A 22,295-nucleotide genomic window follows, 5' to 3' on the forward strand; every position below is an offset into this window, starting at 1 on the left:
AGAATGAGTCAAGAGAGCAAAGCTGACCGTGCCTTTAAGGGCAGGAGATAAATAACCTGTCTAAACACTAGCCATTTGTGTTTATCTGCAAGCTTATGTATGCAGAAGACAGTGAAAAGCACTTTCTCCCCCAATTGCATTTTTTTTAGTGCGATTCATTGAATAGCAGTTAAAAAACATGTGGCTGTCATGTGATATGAAAGAACTAGATGGAGGTTGAGAATTGGTATGATTAAATGTAAGGGGTGGAAAAGGCTCCATGGTCAAATGGAAATTGGTAACACTGTTTGAAAACTATCACCACCCTTCCTATTGGATATTTTCTCAAGTGTCTTATTCTTTACATATATAGTACTTAAAATGTATAAAAAATGGCTTTAAATTAGCAGTTTCTAAAAGGGAACTTTTCAAATATTGGAGGCCATCCAGGTTGAACATTTTGCCTAAAGGTTCAAAATTTGTATCAGAAGTCCAATGATACAAGGCTACAAAATGTAAAAGAAACACCAAGAACCACAGCTTAAGAAGGTTTGATAACCGGATCTTACCACCAAGTTTCCAATAACCATGACCATCATGAAGACGATGAGGCACATGGTCTGGCCGGCCACCTCCATGCAGTCCCACATGGTCTCGATCCACTCGCCACACAGCACGCGGAACACGATCAGGAATGAGTGAAAGAAGTCCACCATGTGCCAGCGTGGCAGATTGCAGTCATCCGCAATCTTGCACACGAACTCACGGTAGCTTTTTCCGAACAGCTGCATGCCCACCACGGCGAAGATGAAGACGATGATGGCCAGGACTAAGGTCAGGTTACCCAAAGCGCCCACTGAGTTCCCTATGATCTTGATCAGCATGTTTAGAGTGGGCCATGACTTGGCCAGCTTGAACACTCTCAGCTAAGGGACATAGGAATGATACACACTTGAGTGCAAAAGTTTACACACCCTTTTAGGTGTGTAAAGCGACATTAAGCCTCTCAAGCCACAGTAATATTAGTTCATTATTAACCTATACATTATTCTTTTTGAACTTTTTACCTTGCAGTTTAATTAAGTAAACACATACACATGGCTCAAAATCAATAAAAGATAGCAGGATCTGTTTCGCATCATGTCATTCTCACCAGTACCATCCCTACATCATTAGCAAATGTGGTTTACATTAAGGAAATATTTTTAAGCATAAATTAAGAGCTTCCTCACCAATCGAAAAGACCGAAGCACAGAGAGCCCTTCCACATTCGCCAGGCCCAGCTCTATCAGGCTTAAACTCACGATGATGCCATCAAAGATGTTCCAGCCCTCCTGGAAGTAGTAGTAGGGGTCCAGGGCGATGACCTTTAGACACATCTCAGCTGTAAAGATCCCTGTGAATACCTGTACACACAGATACGCACTCCAGTCAGCTCTGCCGCTCAGTATAGTATTGTGTTTACAGTGTTTTAGCAGCATTTTAAAAAGAAAATGTGCAACAACCCTAAAGGGAATGAAATAACGTTCCAAGTTGGAAACACAACTGATCCAGTTGAGTAGGAATATATGTGTGTGCGTGCTTGCATGTGTGTTGGAATCAATCCAGTCAATGAATATGGAGATTTCTGATGAGCTTGCGGGAAGAAACTGTTACACAATCTGACAATACGGGGCCAAATGTTTTGGGACGTTTTCCGAAACAGTAGGTGGATGAAGAGTTTGTGTGAAGAATGTGTGGGTTCCTCCGCTGGTGGCTAGTGGTGTCTGGTGTAAATGTCTGTGACCAAGGGATGAGAGAGCCCAATGATATTCTCAGCTGTCCTCACTATGACCTGCTGGGTCTTGCCATCCAATAGTGGAATTTTCCAAACCTGACAATGATGCGGCTGCTCAGGATGCACACCGCTGTCCCTCTGTAGAACACCTTCGCAGAAGGTAGAGATGCTGCTGGGTGCTCTTGTTTATAGAGCTGGTGTTGAGGGACCAGATGAAATTCGTCATCAGACGAACACCATGAAATCTGGTGCTTTTGATGATCTCCACTGATGAGGCGTCAGTGTCCGGTGGCGAGTGCTTGCTTTGCAGAAGTCAACAACCATCTCTTCCGTTTTGCCAGAGTTTTTCAGAGACAGGTTGTTGGCTTTGCACCACTTTCTTAACTGCTGCATCCGTTCCCTGTATTCTGACTCATTGTTCTTGCTGATGAGACCCACTGTGGTTGTGTCACTGGTGAATTTAATGATGTGTTTCAAGCTGTGCTGTGTTGCACAGTCGTGAGTCAGCGGAGTGAACAGCAGTGGACTGAGCGCACTCAGTTTTTAGCAGGACACTGAAGACTTCCTGGGATTTTGAGGACAACAGTTGTGGCCTGGAATCATGACAGAGGAATCAAGAGATGTAGAAGATGCTAGGTTGCTAGATCTACCGATGCTATACGCACACTGTTTGAGCACTCTGCCAGGAATGTTGTCTGGTCCAGCGGCCTTCCCCGAGTTTGAATCTGCCGATGGCTTCTCACATCACATGCGGTAAATCACAGCACCTGGTTGTCAGGAGGAGGATTGGTCTTCCTCTCGACAAGACCAATGTCATTTTTTTATCTCAAACTAAGCATAGAACTCTTCTGCCAATCTTTCATCACCGATGAGGCATCACTGTCAAAGACAGGCGTGGTTCTCTTGAAGGCCTGAATGCCCTGCCGCACGTGCCTAATGTTGTCGCTTATCTTTCCCCGAAGTCCAAGATAAAATGAATATATAATTTACATTTTCATAGGTAGTACTTGTTTGTTTGCTGGCACAGGAAACATAAATGGGGAAAAAAACTACAAAGAGAATAAACAAAAATTGAGGGTAACAAAAAAAAAATTGAAATTAAAAGCCAAAAAGAAAACAGTATTGAGTCTCTTGGTGAACATTTGGTTGCATGCTGTTATGGAAGAATAACAACAACAGGGTGGTAAGATGAAGTTACTCTTACCATCTTTTGCTTAAAGTTGATTCTTTTTTAATGAATATCCAAAATGTTTGCAGATTTTTTAAATCATGACACAACCGTTACGTTTTATCCAGGCTTGGGACCAGCACTGCATGGCTGAGGTCTGGGCATTGTGTGGGATCTGAACCTGGGCCAACCTTTATTATTTAATTTAATTTTTATAAATATTATAAAATTGGCATAAAACCTGTGGCAAAATTTTGTGCAGATCAGATGATCCGCTGTGGCGATCTTTTAAAGGGAGCAGCCAATAGTCCAACAACAACGACAACAACAACAATTAAATAAAGTTTGACACAAAAGCATGTTCTTGAGGAAGAAAAATCACAAATTCTAAAATGCTAAGTCGCAGGTTTTCCTTTGACAATTGCAATAGAGACTTCTTTCTTAACCTAAGATAATGAGAAACCAAATTGCCTATCACAGCTATCCCAATGATCCCCAGATTTAACTAGCCTTATCTCCAAACGACTACAGCCCTGTTAACTTCCCCTGCCAATGCATTGATAAAATTAACAGTTCGATGTGCCAAAAAAAAAATTCAGTTGAACAAGGAGAAAACTGAGGTCATTGCATTTGGAAACAAAGATAAAGCTCTGAAGGTGAATGCATACCTTCACTCTAGGGGTCAAACAACTAAAGAATCAAGTCAAGAATCTTGGGGTGATTCTGGAGACAGACCTGAGTTATAGTAGTCATGTCAAAGCAGTAAGTAAATCAGCATCCTATCATCTTAAAAACATTGCAAGAATTAGATGTTTCTAATCAAGACTTGGAGAAACTTGTCCTTTATCACCAGCAGGGTGGATTACTGTAATGGTCTCCTCACCGGCCTTCCCAAGAAGACCATTGGACAGCTGCAGCTTATCCAGAATGCTGCTGCCAGACGTCTAATTAGAACCAGAAAATTTAAGCACATCACACAAGGTTCAGGTCCTTAGACTGGCTTCCTGTAACATTTAGGATAGATTATAAAGCACTTCTACTCATTTGTAAATTACTCAATGGTCTAGGACCCAAATACATTACAGATATGCTCACTGAATATAAACCTAACAGACCACTCAGATCATTGGGATCGAGTCAGTTAGAAAAATAAAGGGTTCACACAAAACAAGCGGAGTCCATTAGCCATCATGCTGGCCAAAGTTGGAACCAGCTTTCAGAAGAGATCAGGGCCCGTATTCACAAAGCTTCTTAAGACTAAAGGTTGCTCCTAGTGATGGAATTCTAAGAAAATTCTTAGAATTATGACATTTTCCTAGAATTTCCACTTAAATTCAAGACTAAATCTTAGTAAAGATAAAAATAATTTACGAAACATCTTAGCCCTAAAATCAGCTAACTGATCTAAGAGTAGAGAGGAGGACTTTTAAGAGGCTTAAGAGTTTCTATAGCAGGGGACAAAATGGCGGAAAGAAGAAATATTTGCAAACACTGAATGTTAACACTGCTTTTCTGTCCAGTTTGGTTTTTTACTTTTATTTTACTTCCTTCCATCTCTCTTGGATTGTTGGCTACCATCCGTAAATGCAACTTAAACAGACTGTCCTGCAATCATGTAAATTGATAAAATGTGAGCCATTTTGCTCCCATCAATCTGAAATAGATAACAAGTAATATAATCTGTACGATAAATAAATGTAAAAACTTAAATATAGTAACTACTGTGTGGAAATTGGTTGCTTCAAAAGTAGACACAATTTTCACATTTGGCTTTTTAATTATCTTTAAGATGTTTAGCCTATAACAGAAACTTTGCATAAAGTAGCCTGTAGTCATGATTATACAATTTCATTATATACAAACATTATGATTTCACTGTCATTATTATTTTACTATTATTATATATTCTATTTTTACAAAGAGCGCATTTCAAGACCTTAACAGAGGTCAAAGGTTTTTTTTTTTTTTAACCAATCACAGTCCATGAATTGCTGCATCATCGCTAGCAACGGGGTCGACCCCACCTTCTCACTAAGATAAAGGGTTTTTGTACTTTCCTTACTCAGTTGCTCTGAGAAGTTTCCTAAATCACTTTTAGTCTAGGACTCCCAGCTAGGACTTTTTAAGCTAAGATAAGAGCTCTCTGAGAGAATTTTAAGAAGCTTTGTGAATACAGGCCCTGATGTGCTAAAACTAAAATTAGTCACATTTATCGAATAAGCACTATGCTAGATACGAACTGACTGCACTGTATTTTATGTTTCTTATATTTTCAACTGTTTTATTTTGATTCTATATCAAATTTTAAGTAGTTTTAAAAGCGTCAATTCAAACTGTTTTTATTTTAAATCTTTTAAAATTTTTATTGCTAGTAATTTCTATTTCTTTTTATCATTATTTTCTTCTCTTTTATGTAAAGCACTTTGAATTACCATTGTGTATGAAATGTGCTATACAAATAAACATGCCTTGCCTTGCCTTAACCTCTGTACAGAGAACCTCACCGTATCAATAATGCTTTTTAAAATCCATTCATATGGATTATCCACCATACAAATACAGTACCTATAAATGAATTTCCACTGCAGGAAGGATGTAGGATGTTTTCAAACTATTGCGTTAATATACCTGCTGAAGTATTGTCAGAGATGCTAATCTAGAGAATCAGTCAACCCCTTACGTCCAATCAGAACTGAGAATTCAACAATGCTGTACAGTTCTGTTATCCACAGCAACAACGGCTATGTACGAATAAACATTTCGCACAACAAGTCAAATGTTCCGCTTTTGCCAGAAATTTGCCAGAAAGTGTACGCACAAACAAAAGAAATGACTTTCTTTATTTTAGGACTATGCTTTCATACGTGTTTATTAGACATTACAGAAAAATACCTACTCTTGGTAACCATCAATAAATATTACATGTAGAGTGCTAATATTTTTTAAAACTAGAAAAACTACGGAAAAACAGCTTTCAATCGCTTTTACCGAGTACACCCCCCCACACACACACGTATCCATACGTTCCAATACAGTAGGTGTATGTACCTAGTTGTTTTGCTAAACGCCCATAAATACAAAAGAAGCGTATGTTTACAACGGCGGCGGCGACCTTCTCACTATCCTCATTGTCCATGCAGCGGCATTAAAGGTGAATTTGCTTGAATTTCAAAAATGTTAGCTTTCACACCTGACTCAAACCCATGCCTGAGTACATCCATCCAACTTTACTCATGTGTACTTGACTTTGGGGTCAAATGTATTTAAATCCATGCCCGAGTCCCTAGTGTGAAAGCGGCCTTGAAGTCAGGTGTGTAGAATTACTAGGTAGTTTTTTGCTGCTCGGAAAATGGACTGAGAAACAAACCTGACAGAGGATAAACCGGCAAAATTAAACGAACAAATTTTTTTTCGAGAAGACAATATGCAAAGAGATTTGGAAAGAATTTAAACTGGACTATCCAGGAATCCTTTTGTCCTTCTAAAATTTTTATAAAACACTTACTTCCCTGCAAGGAATGGATTGAGATCACCTACTGTATAATGTCTAGTACAATATTTTTAAAACCCCTAAAAAAATCACATTAACAAGGTGTAAATACATATGCAACAATTTTAAATCCTCACCAGATTTCCGACCGAGAGCACGTCGTTGAACTCCTTGGTCATGGGGTAGTGCTCCATGGCCATGAAGACGGTGTTGAGGACGATGCAGATGGTGATTGCCAGGTCTACGAAAGGATCCATTACCACCATGTTGACGAGCTCCTTCACTTTCAGCCACATGGGGCAGCAGTCCCAGATCAAAAAGCTGTTGGCAAACTTGTACCAGCAGGGGGGGCACTTCTGTCTCGACTCTTCCAGCTCTGCAATGAGGACATGAAAGCAGAATCAGTGACTATGATTCTTATATACTGTCTTTTATCTATGTGTGTGTGTGTGTGTGTACATCATACCCTCCATAGTGTTAGTGAGAATACTGGCTACGCTCAGAGCTCTTTTCCGTGCTGCAGCTTCATCCAGGTAATCGGAAGTCGGGTGTGATCCTGACCGCTTCTTACGGACCTCGGACTCTGTGGTCGTCCCCTGAAGAAAGAGGAAATAAAGAGAGAATAAACATCAAGAAACCTCTGTAGTCCAACAAGCGACCATGGAGGCCAGTGGTGATCATTGTATTTATTCCCATTTGTACAACCATGGTCCTACACTCTGGGCATTTTGGGACCTGCACAGTCTTTGGACTGGGAGGAAACTGGTATGGAAATACCTACGATGCGGGAATCTAACCCAGGACCTGGAGGTGCAAGGTGACAGTGCTAACCACTAAGCCACCGTGCCACCATTATTATTATTATTATTATTTCTGAGGCATGTACATGTTCAGACACTCAGTGCAATTAATCTAAAACAGATTATCGGGATCTCTACAAACATCTGGAGGCCATGTCAGCTCAGGTCTCAATAAAACAGAAGGACTTATTTATTAAGGTTTTGGCTGATGATATGATTGTTAATGAAAAACGTTGCATTAAATTAGAAAAGATGGTGCCACAGAAGTATTTTCACTAATGCTCTTAGACCGCTGTTTTTTTTTTATATAAACAAATTTCTATTTAAACGTATATAAAATATCTATATAAAATATCTCACTCACTCATTCTCTTACACTTACACTCTTGTACAGGGTCATGAGGGCCTGGAGGCTATACAGTACAAGGGAACTCAGCGCATGAGGCGGGGTACACCCTGGACTGAGTGCCAGTCCATCTCAGGGGATACAAGCACACACACTTCGGGCCATTATGTGTGGAAAAAAATTACTACTAATATAGTAAAAATTCAATCAATAAACAAATATTTTAATCCATTTTTGATAAGATGTGCTAATGTAAGAATATCTCAGCTGTACCTCAGGAAGCAATCGGCCAATCGGTGAAGTTGGCACAGAGGCTCCGCCCACCAGCGACACCACCCCGTTACAGTCGACAGTACAGTGCATCTTTCCATTGGCCGGGAGCATGATCCGCGGAGCGCCGAGGCTACACTGACTGACCGTCGAGTTTCTCCTCTCGAGCCGCCGCGGTACAAAGAGCGATCCTCGCCGACTGTCGCTGTCCTCGAACGTGCTGTGCTCATCATCCGCAAAATCGTTCTCCGAGCCAAAGTCCCGGGCTCGTCCGCGGAAACTAAATAAACTTGCGCGACTGTTTCTCCTTGGAGAGAAGATCGAACCGCGTATACTGAGTAGAGACTGAAAAAGAGAGAGAGAGGCTTTAACAATCAGATGTAAAAATATTAAAACAGAGAAATGTGTAATAATAAATTAGCAAACAGAGAATGTTTCTCTATTCTGATTGGTTCGCATTTTCTGTAACAGCATATCTGACACTAGTTCTGAATACAGAACAAATCACAGATAAATATTAATGCATTCATTTCTAGAGCAAAAATGTACACAGAGACTTAGAAAAAAGGAAAAAGAAAAGAATGTATATAATAGTTACTGTATTTAATATTTATGGATAAAACTTTACTGCTTTTTGTCTTTTTTTCCATTTTTGTTTTGGGCTTAAGCAAGTCAATTAGATATTTCCTATATTATGACCTCATATAAGAAGATCCCCCATGGCTTGTTGCTCAGCCCTGTTGTTCTCTGTTGGGGGGCGTGGCTCAGCAGGAGCTCATTTACATAGACGCTGAAACAGCGTGTTTGGAAGAGGAGTGACACAAAGTGTATGTAATTATGCTGGAGCATTAAGGCCGGGCTCTGAGACCTTAGAAAAAAAAGTATAATAGGGGACCTTTAAAAGTAACCGTAACCAGCAAAATGTCAACCTTAATGAAAAGAACATTTAGGAAAACTTTTGTTTTGTACAGGGAATAAAACACTTCAGGATGGACAGTTATTGGAAAATTTAAATCTTTAGGGCGTTATCAATAACTTTGCATTTAAAGTTAAGGTTTGAAACTAATTATTATTCCAAAGTATATAATTTATAGAAATATAAAATAAATATATAATATGTAGAAGATAAATAGGGTACTAAACATGTTGTTTTGTTTCTTTTTCTACAGCTCTCACTGTAATAAATATGGCTGTATTCTACTGTACAATCTGCAGAGTCAGCGCTCTCCGTGATAAACCCCCCGTGACAGAACAAGGAGCCACCTGATTCGGGGTGGAGCACTTCTTCTCGTAGGACAGCCTGTTGGCGTCTATGGAGAAGCGAAAGCCCGTGCGGCGGATGCTGTCTTCCGACTCGGACTTGTGGAACTTCTCCTGGTCGGCCTTCTCCTCCTCCTCCTCCCTCTGTTTCCTCTTCTTGCGCCTGTTGCGTCGCTCCTTCGCGCTCTTCGACGAGAGCCTGGAGCCCCCGGAGGAGCTTTCCTCAGACCGCCCACCCCTCCCGCTGTACTCTCCGCTCTCTGTCGCTGCTGCCGCGGCAACCTGCTGTCCAATCACAGAACAGACATCGTCGTCAGGGACAACCGAGGACAGACTTAGTTTAGGCTGATGGAGTGGGAGCAGATGCAAAAAAGGAGAGACAGAGAGAGAGAGAGAGAGAAAGACAGAGGGACAGCAAATGGAAAGAATGGATAATGAAGAAGAAGAAGAAGAAAGGATGCCTGAAGCGAACTCTGATTTCTCACGTCGCAGTTTAAAGCTGCCGATTCATTTATAGCACGACGAACTCATGAGTCATGATTTGATTAGAAGTGACATCATCGCTCTCACTCGGGCAACCTGAGCGCTCTAAAGACTATGTGTGTCATGAACTTAGTGTAAATACATTTCGGTAAGAAGGAGGGAATCAAATTTAGTGAGAGAATGAAAGCGGAGAGGACGGGGACAGAGGATGAGATCCGGTATACTAAGCTTTACAAAAAGGCAGGAGACAAATTGACATTCACAAGTCCAGTGCAATAATCACAGGTTCGAACATTTTGTTTTAAAAAAACAGCACGTTCAGCAGCTCTGACTTGTCAGAAGGTGTTGATTTATTCTCTATAGCAGCAGTAGTTATGCTTCTAAGGCAAAGAAATAGATTTACATTAAAGCATGTTTTTAATACATTAATGTCTTTATGGCAAATTCAGACCCTTTATATACTCAGCAAAAAAAGAAACGTCCCTTTTTCAGGACTGTGTATTTCAACAATAATGTTGTAAAAATCCAAATAACTTTACAGATCTTCATTGTAAAGGGTTTAAACAATGTTATCCATGCATGTTCAATTAACCATAATCAATTAATTAACATGCACCTGTGGAATGGTCGTTAAGACCTTAACAGCTTACAGAAAGTAGGCATTTAAGGTCACAGTTCTAAAAACGCAGGACACTAAAGAGACTTGTCTACCGACTGTGAAAAACACCCAAAGAAAGATGCCCAGGGTCCCTGCTCATCTGCGTGAACGTGCATTAGGCATGCTGCAGGGAGGTATGAGGACTGCTGATGTGGCTAGGGCGATAAATCGCCACGTCCGCACCGTGAGACGCCTAAGACGGCGCTACGGGGAGACAGGGAGGACGGCTGATCATCCTCGCAGTGGAAGACCACGTGTAACAACACCTGCACAGGATCGGTACATCCGAATATCACACCTGCGTGACAGGTACAGGATGGCCACAACAACTGCCCGAGTCACACCAGGAACACACAATCCCTCCATCAGTGCTCAGACTGTCCGCAATAGGCAGTCCATGAGGAGGAGATGCACTGCAGTACTTCAAGCAGCTGGTGGCCACACCAGATACTGACTGGTACTTTTGATTTTGAGCCTCACTTCCTCTCAGGGGACACATTGTGAAACATTTTTAGTTTATGTCTTATGGTGTTGACTCTTTTAGTGTTCATACAAATATTTACACATTAAGTTTACTGAAAGTAAAAACAGTTGAAAGTCAGAGGACGTTTAGTTTTTTGCTAAATATATATATAAAGAGGTAAAAAAACCAAAAACACAAAAGATCCGGTAATGGTTTCTTTAATATCCTGGAGGAGTCTTCAAACGGCTACTACGGCCAAAGCCATAATCGTGGATTAAAACAGCAAAAATTGTTATTATTGCGGTGCAATAGATTCAAAAAGAACAAACGACTCAGAGTAGAAGATATAAGAGGTGAGCAGCTCATTCTGTTTACCATAATATGTCCTTAGCTGCATTGTAATATTTTCATTACTGGAACTAAAGTCAAAATTTGTGCATGTAGACGTGTTGGGGGTCTGTTTACTGAATATGTAACATTTTATTTTATTTCTGGTCAAAAGAAGGAAATGAACTAAATGACTCAAAAAAAGATTGATGAACGAGATTTAAAGAACCGAGTCACTAAAATGATTCAAACTTCCCATCACTACTGTTAATGAGAACGAGAGAGATCTAGCGTGTTTCCACATCATTGAGGAGCGTTCAAGTCAAACCGGGACTTGACACATAGACAGCGATGGCGGTTTTGGACGAGACTTCAACGGAGCGCAACCGGTAATGCCGTTTTGTCCAGGCTTCTGATTGGCCCCCTGTTGCTCCTTATAGCACTTAACAGGGCGTCTTGTGTTTTTAAAGATGTGGACAAAGATATTTTTAAAACATAGATCTTGTGGACAAAATAATCTAAGCGGCCTTAAAGCCAAATTCTTTATTTTATGTTGCTTGGAGAGGTAGGCGATAGGTGGCTGAAATGGTTACGGCTCTGGGTTACTAATCAGAAGGTTGGTGGTTCAAGCCCCAGCACTTCCGAGTAAGTTTGGCGACACTAAGGATGTTGGGGCGATGTTTGTTATCTGGCTGAACGTAGTACATGAAAAGTCTTCATGAGAGACAGTTTCATCATGGAGCTTTTGATAGGTTTTGTAAATGCACGCGACACAATACTGTTCTTGCAAGAACTGTTCTAGAGGTGTCTTAAAATAACAACTGACTGTTGTTGTTGTTGTTGTTGTTACATAATTACATAATTCCAATGTGTTACTTCATAGTTTTGAAAAACCTTTGACTGTCGTGACCCTACAGTATATTGTTTGCAGTATATCGGAGCAGCTGATAAGAGATTCTCTAACATGATCTGAACGTGGAACACAGAGAGATCTAGCGTGATTCCACATCATTAAATGTATCTGTGAGGGGCGTTCGAGTCAAACCGGGACTTTCGATTGAAATTTCTGGTGAATGAAGGCGTAAAACAGGCGGCTGACATTTACTGAAGGCTCCAAATACGGCGTTGTGTTTTCGGTGGACAACGAACCTAAATACATTTCTACGATACACAATATCATTAATAACTGTATTATTATATAGTTTTCTCAGCTCTTTCAGCTGATCGGCACACAAATTGGCCCAGGTTTTACAACGCCAGGCGGATGCTCTGTCTGACGCAACCCTCCCAGGCTTGGGACTGGTGTGGCATGCAAGTGCTGAGTAGTGTGGGGTGTAGCAACCACCAACGGCGGGGCTCCAACGCGCTTCTCGGATCCCCAAAGCAATACCCTGGAGCCCGAGCCGCCAGAGCCACCACTCCCTTCTTATATACTAATAACAGATGCAATATTTAACACTCGTAGTGAAACAAATCACAGAATATTTTACACTTGTAAAGATTATCTCTAAGATTTCCAGATGTTATCAGCTGCTTCTGGTCACTTGGTCACATTTTATTCAGTTGCCAATTAGACCCTACGGAGACTAATAATCCCATCTCTAACTCTGATCACAGCAGATTAACCGGCGACACGAACAACAGACTACACCGTCTCGTATCGGATTAAAGCTGCTAAAAAATTCGAGAGCGACGATCCGTCATGCATCTGTAGATGATTCTGATCTCTGACACACACTGACTTATCAGACTGCCATCATCATTAATACGTTCCTTATAAACCTCATAAACCACTTAATACATACACACACACACCCACACACCCACACACACATGCACACCCACACACGCAAACACAGCCTCCATTTTGCCGTCCTTCACGTCTCTCTTTCTCTCTCTCTGTTACCCTGGATGGGTTATCTGCGGCGGTTTCCATGGTAACAGGGGAACGTTAGCCACACCAGAGAAACTCGACAGAGAAAGAGGAGGAATGAAAGATGAAATAATGAACATGCACGGGGAAAATAAACAATTCGAACAGTACAGATTTATAAATAGGCTCTGTGTGTGTGTGTGTGTGTGTGTGTGTGTGTGTGAGAGAGAGAGAGAGAGAGAGAGAGAGAAAACACCTGTGCTTTTTGTGCACATGTATATGGATTGTAGGTGTGACGGTGTGTCACATTGTGTGTGTGTGTGTGTGTGTGTGTGTGTGTGTGTGTGTGTTTGTTTGAGAATTCTATGCTATTTGTGCAGTTGTCTCAGATCAGGGAGACACACACACACACACACACACAACTAACCACACCTACAGTTAATAGTAAGAGACATTTACACACAAACATGTGTACACACACACACACACACACACACACACAAATAATAATAATAATAATAATAATAATAATAATAATAAACACTGGTAATATTTATGTGTGTAAATATCTGACTGCTGACATTGGGTGTGTTTAGTTGTGTACTTCTGTGTGTGTGTGTGTGTGTGTGTGCGTGCGTTTGTGTGTGTGTGTGTCTGTGTGTGCCCCTGTGTGTGTGTGTGTGTGTATGTGTGTGTGTATGCGCGCATGCCCAAGTGTGTATTAATAGCTATGCTCTAATCTCTGTCTGATATAGACATTTGGCTATCTGACTGTGTGTGTGTGTGTGTGTGTGTGTGTGTGCGTGTGTGTGTGTGTGTGTGCTCACATCTTTGCAAATGCATGTGTGTGTTTGTGTTGTATGTCTATAAATATCTCTCATTGAAGGTGTGGCTACTTGTCAATCTGTGCGTGTGTGTACATGTATGCGTGTGTGTGTGTGTGTGTGTGTGTGTGTTATATGTTTACCTGTGCCTCCTCCTGCTGCCTCTTCAGCTGCTCCAGCATGGCCTGAAACTCCTCCTCCTTCTGCTGCGCCTCCTCGATAGTGGCCTGGTTCTGCTCGTCGTACGCCATGGCAACCACGGCCAGGATCAGGTTCACCAGGTAGAACGATCCCAGGAAGATCACCAGCACGAAGAATATCATGTAGGGCTTTCCAGCGGCACGCAGGGTCTGCGACACACACACACGCACACAAACAGCTACAGTCTCACTTATAGTTTTATTGATGATGATAATGATGATGATGAAGAAGAACTACTATCTTAAGCCATGATCTACAGAATCCTGGAATCCTACAGTACAACCTCGATCGATTCCTCGGATCAGATTCGCCGGATGGGATTTAAGCGTTCACCTGCTGATAGAGATTCTCCCAGAAGTCCTGCGTCATGAGGCGGAAGAGGGAGAGGAAAGCCCAGCTGAACGTGTCGAAGCTCGTGTATCCGTAATCTGGGTTACGTCCCGCCTTTAGGCACAGAAACCCTTCAGGGCACTGCCTGCACAGGACACACACACACATCAGGTTCAACCGAGCGTATATATACAGTAAGCGCACGTTCACACAAGCTACTCTTTAATTTACTATTTCTTCCAAAGCCTAGCCAAACAAAACAAAAAAAGGGGGGCACAAACTTTTGCACCCAGCCTTACTGAATTCTATTTAATATTTTACCCTGCATCGCTGCCGTTCCCACACAGCAAGGCGTCTCTGCGGTTGGGAAGATAATAATAATTATCTGGAGGGGAAAAAGAAGACAACAGAAAATCAATGCACACACACTCTTTCTTTCTATCTTTCTCTTAAACACACACACACACACACACACATACAGTAACTTGTCTTTGGACTGTGTGCTCTAGCTCACAGCCAGTGTGTCTGTGTCAAAATTAAGTTTGACCTTTGAACCATATGGGTTATGAGCTCTGTCCCTGGGGCAGACAGCTTTCACACACACACACATACACACATACACAAGAACACACACGAAAACACAGATGCTCCGAGCAGAGAATGACTCATGGAACTTGGACCCACTGGTGGACTTAATATCACTCAAGGCCATCTTACATCATCACACGTCTGACACCAAACTCACACACATACAGTAGTAGTGGCGTTACATACACATATACGTAATGTGTGTCATACACACACACACACACACACACACAATCTCTCTCTGTCTCTCCATGTGTATCTACCTAGATCTATATTTACTGCCCTGTGTATCCATATCTATATTGGTTTCGTACTTAGACATCTTTATTTGTACATGGAATTAAATAAAAAAGTGGGCGTGGCCGGCTTGTATTGAAAAACCAACATGGTGTCTCTGAAATTCGTCAGCTCCAAATCATAACCAGTCGAAACTAGAAAGATTTATTTCTACTCACGAACTAATAATCTTTTTGTTTGCTTCTGCCCAGGAGAATCTTAATAAATTGAACCAGTTATATGGCGTAGTTTTTGTGCCAAATTTTCAAGCAAAAAACTTTTTCAGAATGCGCTCAAATTTGCTTATAAGGTTGCACTTTACTTATACTTTTACATAGCTCAAACGCTCTCTCTTTCTTAAGTGTGCTCGATGTCACACAAAGTTAATTCCATTCAGAGACTGGAGGAGCTACGATTCCAGTTAATCAGAGACTGGAGGAGGTACGATTCCAGTTAATCAGAGACTGGAGGAGGTACGATTCCAGCCAATCAGAGACTGGAGGAGGTACGATTCCAGCCAATCAGAGACTGGAGGAGGTACGATTCCAGCCAATCAGAGACTGGAGGAGGTACGATTCCAGCCAATCAGAGACTGGAGGAGGTACGATTCCAGCCAATCAGAGACTGGAGAAGGTACGATTCCAGCCAATCAGAGACTGGAGGAGGTACGATTCCAGCCAATCAGAGACTGGAGGAGGTACGATTCCAGTCAATCAGAGACTGGAGGAGGTACGATTCCAGTCAATCAGAGACTGGAGGAGGTACGATTCCAGCCATTCAGAGACTGGAGGATGTACGATTCCAGTCAATCAGAGACTGGAGAAGGTACGATTCCAGTCAATCAGAGACTGGAGGAGGTACGAGTCCAGTCTATCAGAGGCTGGAGGAGGTACGATTCCAGTCAATCAGAGACTGGAGGAGGTACGATTCCAGCCAATCAGAGACTGGAGGAGGTACGAGAGACTGGAGGAGGTACGATTCCAGCCAATCTGAGACTGGAGGAGGTACGATTCCAGTCAATCAGAGACTGGAGGAGGTACGATTCCAGCCAATCAGAGACTGGTGAAAGATACAAGCTGACCAACTGAGTAACTAACTGCCCTGTTTTCATTGTGTATACAACAGGCCATTTCAAACTACCTAACAAACACGACGAAATTTACCTCATGCTGTTGAAACTATAATGTTATGAACCAGGCATCACTAAATGGCGAACCACATTTAGAATCCGGCACGAGGATGATTTTATGATAAGTGAGAATAATTAATATATAATTAACCTAGCTCTTTTCCCTTCAAGGTGGGCGTGGCTATACACATCACTCAACAGACCCAATCAACGCAATAGTTTACCGTGTATAGACAAAGTGTCCTGAAGAAACTGAAAGGAAAGTGCAGCACAGCATGGCTCACTCCAAAAGAAAGTAGACTAGGGAAATTCAGACCTTCAGAGATGAACGAACAGATCAATATATGTTTATTCCTCCTGCGGAAGTTTAAAACCAATTTGTCTCATACTGTATGTTTCCAAACCATAGTGCTAATGAAAAGCTGTGCAACTATGAGTTAAAACACTGGTCGTTTGACCAAACATATCCGCAGCAGATATAAAAATATATGAACCGAGAGCCCGGTATGACAGAGCAACCAAAGTCAAAGAGGATGAATAAATAAATGCTGTACGCAATGAACGTTGTCTTTGTTGGTCTCACAGAAGTCTAGTCTAGTCTCAACCAATCGTGCTCCTCCTCCTGTTCCTCCCTGCATTCCTCTAAGTATCTCCTGTATTAAAACACATTCTCTCCATCCTTCTCGTATCCACTTCCTTCCCTGAATCCCACTCACTCTTGTCATTGATATACTCGGTCCAGTTGAAAGTGAGAGAGCTGGTGGTGGTGTTGAGCAGCTCGATGCCGATGCTGATGTTGAATGCCGTTGTAAGATTGCTCTCTGTGGCGTTCTGCGTGACGTTCCACTGCGGCATCCTCACGCACTTCTGCCGCAGGTTTCCCATGAACAGCTGAAGTCCGATGAGCGCAAACACACTCAGACAAAAGACTGTCAGGATCATCACATCCGACAGCTTCTTCACCGACTGGATCAAAGCTCCGACGATGGTCTTCAGGCCTGCCGGGAAACACGACACGCGTCACACACGCACACTTACACGGAAACACTCATGCACACGTGTTTTAAAGAAATTCTCCAGAGTTTTTTTGGGGGGGGATCAGAGCACATTTATTTGCCTATGTGTGTGAGTAATTTAGTAATAATATAATAATAGAAGTCTAGGAGCAGTTGTTGGGGCAGCTGATAAGTAATTATGCAAATATTGTCCTTTCATGTAGGAGGTTTTTATGAATTACTTAATCAAGGGTATTAAAGTGAGTTAAGCTCGAAATTTTACTATGATTCATAAGTAATGGGACACTTAAACCATAGCTTTTCATTTCTCATTTATTGTCTACACCATCTAAACAGTATACTTATCCAGTATCCCAAGAGACTTAGGGCATGAGGCAGGGTACGCCATGGATGGGGTGCCAATCCATCGCAGAGCACACACACACACACACATGCCACAGGGCAATTTGGGATCGCCTTTTAGCCTAATCTGCATGTCTTTGGATTGTGGGAGGAAACCGGAGTACCCGGAAGAAACCCACCAAGCTGAATATGAATTATAAAGATTTATTTGAAATGTATAACAGCTGCCCCTCCATTAAAAATTTATTTTATCAATACACGCAAATGTAAAAAAGTGTAATTTCTTGTGCCGTGTAATTGCGTTCATGCTAAAAATATGATATCACAAGGTCAGGTTGAACAACGCTGGAGTATTCCTTTCATTCCTTTTTCTAAATCCAGACAGATTTATATTTAGCCGACGTTTCTAAATATAAACCGTGTAAATGGGCCAATTATCTCAGTCATTATCCTGTTTTAGACTTTATAATTAGGGTTGGTTAAATCAATGCAGCATTCGCATTAATAGCAACATGTTTCGTCTCATGTTTATGAAGCCGATGAACGTTAAAGGTGGGCATGCATATTACTTCTGAGTCGGACCGCGGCCTTCTGACTTTGCACTTCATGACTGGAGTTGTGAAAGCAGTCATGGAGTCGCTAAAGTACGTCGTTAAGCTGAGCGGGTTTAAAGCTGGCCAGCGATGACAGCGTGTTATTGCATTAGTAGCGTGTTTTTCATTGGCACATGCTAGGGGAGATTGCTTGTTAAGAATATTTAAGCATGCAGTGTACGGTGTGTGTACAACGGTGCATTGTACAGGTGGATGTGTGTGTATGTGTGTAATAGAAAGATCGGAGCGCATGCAGACAAAACTCAAACAGGAGACATACACCAGAGAAGAGCAAAGAAGAGTAAAGAAGAGAAAAATCCCCCAAATGTCACACTGTAGCCTTTAGCAATGTCTCATGCAAAACAATAACACAAATTAAAAAGGCCTGTCTATTCCCCAAGACGTGGAGATCTGTGGGAAATAACAGAGCCGCGTCTAACAGAAGAAGGAAAGAACACTACAAAATGTTTTCTACAAAAGCCTGGAATCCTTCTATCTCTCTTTTTTTTTCCTTTTTTTTTGTTTGTTTGTTTGTTTGTTTTCTTTCCATGCGAACGGATTCCTGCTTTTCTCAAGCCGCTAGGAGCGACAGAATGAGTGAGAGAGGCCAGCGGAGGAGGGGGGATGGCGTGAGCGAGAGAGTTGGGATGGACAGAGAGGCAGCCTCTGGCCTCGAGCTGGGAGCTGGGAACTAGCTCTCACCTGGGATCACTGAAATAGTTTTGAGTGCTCGCAGAACCCTGAAGGTTCTCAGTGCAGAGACATTGCCCAGATCCACAAATTCAGTTACATATCTGTAAGGAGGGGAGGAACAGGAGAGAGAGGGAGGGAGGATCACATAAACACACACACACACACACGCACGCACAAACACACACGCACGCACGTTAGGACGGGACAAGGCAGCAAAAGAGGGAAAACGCTGCACGTGGACGCACACCTGACTGACATCTTGTGCATGTGCAATTTACACACACGCACACGCAAAAAGACAGCATGCGCACGCCTACACACACACACACACTCGCAAGTACACGCACACACATCCCTTACCTGGGATAACTGAGATTGTTTTCAACGCTCTGAGCACTCTGAAAGTGCGCAGAGCGGACACATTGCCTAGGTTTACAAACTCAGTTACATACCTGTAGGATCAAATAGAGAGTTACCACAGAGCACACACCACGCATCCCACACACACACACTCATGGTTGCACATGACTTAGCTAAAGCAAAAGGCATACACTACTTCCTAAAACTCTTAAAAGAAAAAGTTTGAAGAAAGTTAAAACGTCACACAATTGTTTTAAGTGTAGTCGATCTGCCAAGATATTTGGTGTCAGAAAGCTAACAAGCTAACAAGCAGGATGATAAAGCTAACAAGCTAGCAAACAGATAATAACATGGTCATTTCATGTTTAAACTACAGAAACCACCATGACAAAATGTTCAGGTGTACTAAGAATAATATGTAAACAAATATGTGTTTAGCTACTGCCTGTGTACAAGCTGATGCTAATCTACGACTGTTAGCAACGGCTAAACGTCGTCAGTCTACAAGATTTTATTCATCGTAAATAACTAATTTTAGTTTGTTCTTTTTAAAAATATTTTCCAATAAAATCCTTATGAGGAATGATTTGATACAGAAATTTACTTCAGGATGGCTGCTATAACTTGCTAGCGATATTGTTGTTAATGGTAGAGCGCTATAACTTTGTGCATTATTGTTCAAGAATTAGCGAAATTAGTGAGTCTTTTAATTTCCTCAACCCTTATTCCCTTTTTTATTGCATCTATTTTTTTTTGATAGCGTGTTTGTTTTCTGCTTATGCTAGCACCCTATTACTGTACATTTTGCTATATCACATGTCTGTTCCAGAGTTGCAAAATCAACATTTTTAACTGCAAACCCATATCTGCTCCCATCTGAAAGCTAACAAGCTAGATGATGAAACTAACGCTAGCTCAATCTGATTGATTGTAACATGGTCATTTCATGTTTAAACTACTACAGAAGCCACCATGACAAAATGTTCTACCCAAACAATAAACCAAGAACACGACTACTGTATGTGCTTTGCGATCAGTATCTGAACAAGCTGATGCTAATCTACTACTGTTAGCTTGTTGTCAGTCTGCACATTTTTAGTTTATATTTTCCTTTAAAAATCTTTTTGTGGAAAGACTTAATACAGAATCGAAATTTCAAGATGGCTGCTTTGACTTGCTAGTTAGGTTGTTGATGATAGAGAGGTATAACTATGTGCAAAATTTCAGATTTAATTTCTGCTAGAAAATTTGCTGTTAATGCTAGCACACAATTACTATTAAAGATTTGCTTTAAGCATAACATTTGTAAAACACAATTTAAACCGTATCTATGCCATCATTTCATAAATTTTTTTCTTTAGGCTTTGTGACTTTATTTGGCCTGAATTACTAGCTGCTTATGCTAGCACTGTATTAAGTTGGTTACTATAGCACATTTCTGTTCCAAAGTGACATCAGCGTTTTTAACTGCCTAAACCATGTCTGCTTCCTCAATCCACCTTTTTTTCCTGTCTGAAATCAGGATAACTACACAAAGCAGAAAAATCCTTGTATATTACTAAAAATCAGTTAATCAGACAGCACAACAGTGCTTTAACATGGAAGCTTTGACTGTAACTGTACTCTGAAAACCATTTTTCCATTTTATAGCTAACATTGTTTTATAAATCTTATAAGCCTACAGTATTTGAGACTAGCGATTAGCTAGTCGGATAGTTTTCAATAATCCGATACTAATAATTTTCTAACAAAATGATTAAAGATTCTCCAATGGCTATGAAGTAATACTTAGCTTAAAGATACAGTGGTACCTAAGGATACAACCATACCATACCCTAACTACCGCTGTAGTCACTATGATTGTTTTTAACCTTTGTCCGTTTTTATAGACAACGGTGTGCTATACTGTACATTATCGAAAACCACTAAGTCTATTTGAGTTAGAACAACACAATGCTAACTAGCTAAGTTAATAAAAACTTGTAGGTCCAGTGGAAAACTTTAAGAAGCATAGTTTTGGAACCAAACACATCTTGGCTGATCAACGTTTGAGGTCAATTTGATTCATGACAATAATAAGAACAGCAATGACAAGCACATGTGTAGCAGCAAGAGACATGCAATAATGACACGCACGCCATGACAATGACGCTGAAGTCGAGCCAGTTCCAGGGGTCTCGCAGGAACGTGAATTTTCCCACACAGAAGCCACGGGCCAGGATCTTAATCAGAGACTCAAACGTGTAAATCCCTGTGAACGTGTACCTGCAGGAAGAAAACGTGTTACTCACATGCACAGACAATCAAACAAACACTTTAAAGCCATTGTTTAACTCTACTGACGTGCACTCTAAACTTAAAGGGGCAATTCTTTCAGTTCTTTCACTGGAAAAGCAAATTGCATTTGCAATAAAAACATAAAAAAATATCCTTTTCCACCTTCCCTCTTTTTTCCTTAGAGATTATCACAATCCCCAGAACTATTTGTTGCTTTTAAACATTACATGCTGCACCTTTAATGACTTTCATGCACACATATACAAACACGACAGACTTACTCCACATTCTTGGCCCAGTCTGGCGGGTTGCTAAGCGTCATGAAGGCGCAGTTGGTCAGAATGGTGCACATGATCACAAAACTGAACATTGTGAGTACTAGTCAAGGAGTGTACCTTAAACACACACAGCACTTACTGGACACTGAAAACATACACAGTCTATTACTCTGTTATTGAAGGATATGAATGCACCAGCACTTTAATGGAGATTCTTCTCAGGGGGTTGAACGGACTTAGGATGTAGAGGGCAGGTGTGGCATTGAAACGGAATATCGCCTTCCTACGATTCAATACTATAAAGGTCTGGAAAAAAACGGGGAGAAATGTGGTTAAAACCTTGGTCTTTTTGTAACACATATAAGATCCCACAGATGTAATGAGAATAAAACGCTTAATCATTTAAACAGAACCTAGGTTCTTAGACAGTTTACTAAAAACTGTATATTTGTAATGAAAAGCACTTCTGTATATTTGTAATAAAAAGCATGCCT

General features: G+C 41.2%; 1 protein-coding gene across 1 annotated transcript in view; it reads right to left on the bottom strand.

Annotated features, from left to right (window-relative positions):
• scn1lab (sodium channel, voltage-gated, type I like, alpha b) overlaps positions 1–22,295 on the bottom strand; it is a 59,674-nt gene that overhangs the window by 26,508 nt on the left and 10,871 nt on the right. The window contains exons 3-16 of the mRNA XM_053497563.1: positions 21,989–22,107; positions 21,805–21,894; positions 21,383–21,511; positions 19,247–19,338; positions 16,959–17,240; positions 14,571–14,634; positions 14,253–14,394; positions 13,862–14,068; positions 9,094–9,375; positions 7,834–8,175; positions 6,881–7,010; positions 6,552–6,790; positions 1,212–1,385; positions 549–905 (exon numbers count right to left, since the gene is read on the bottom strand). Coding sequence (XP_053353538.1) covers positions 549–905; positions 1,212–1,385; positions 6,552–6,790; positions 6,881–7,010; positions 7,834–8,175; positions 9,094–9,375; positions 13,862–14,068; positions 14,253–14,394; positions 14,571–14,634; positions 16,959–17,240; positions 19,247–19,338; positions 21,383–21,511; positions 21,805–21,894; positions 21,989–22,107 — 2,649 coding nt within the window. The remainder of the gene's footprint in view (positions 1–548; positions 906–1,211; positions 1,386–6,551; positions 6,791–6,880; positions 7,011–7,833; positions 8,176–9,093; positions 9,376–13,861; positions 14,069–14,252; positions 14,395–14,570; positions 14,635–16,958; positions 17,241–19,246; positions 19,339–21,382; positions 21,512–21,804; positions 21,895–21,988; positions 22,108–22,295) is intronic.

Source organism: Clarias gariepinus, chromosome 6 (genome assembly GCF_024256425.1).
Source record: "Clarias gariepinus isolate MV-2021 ecotype Netherlands chromosome 6, CGAR_prim_01v2, whole genome shotgun sequence".
Classification (NCBI taxonomy): Eukaryota; Metazoa; Chordata; class Actinopteri; order Siluriformes; family Clariidae; genus Clarias; species Clarias gariepinus.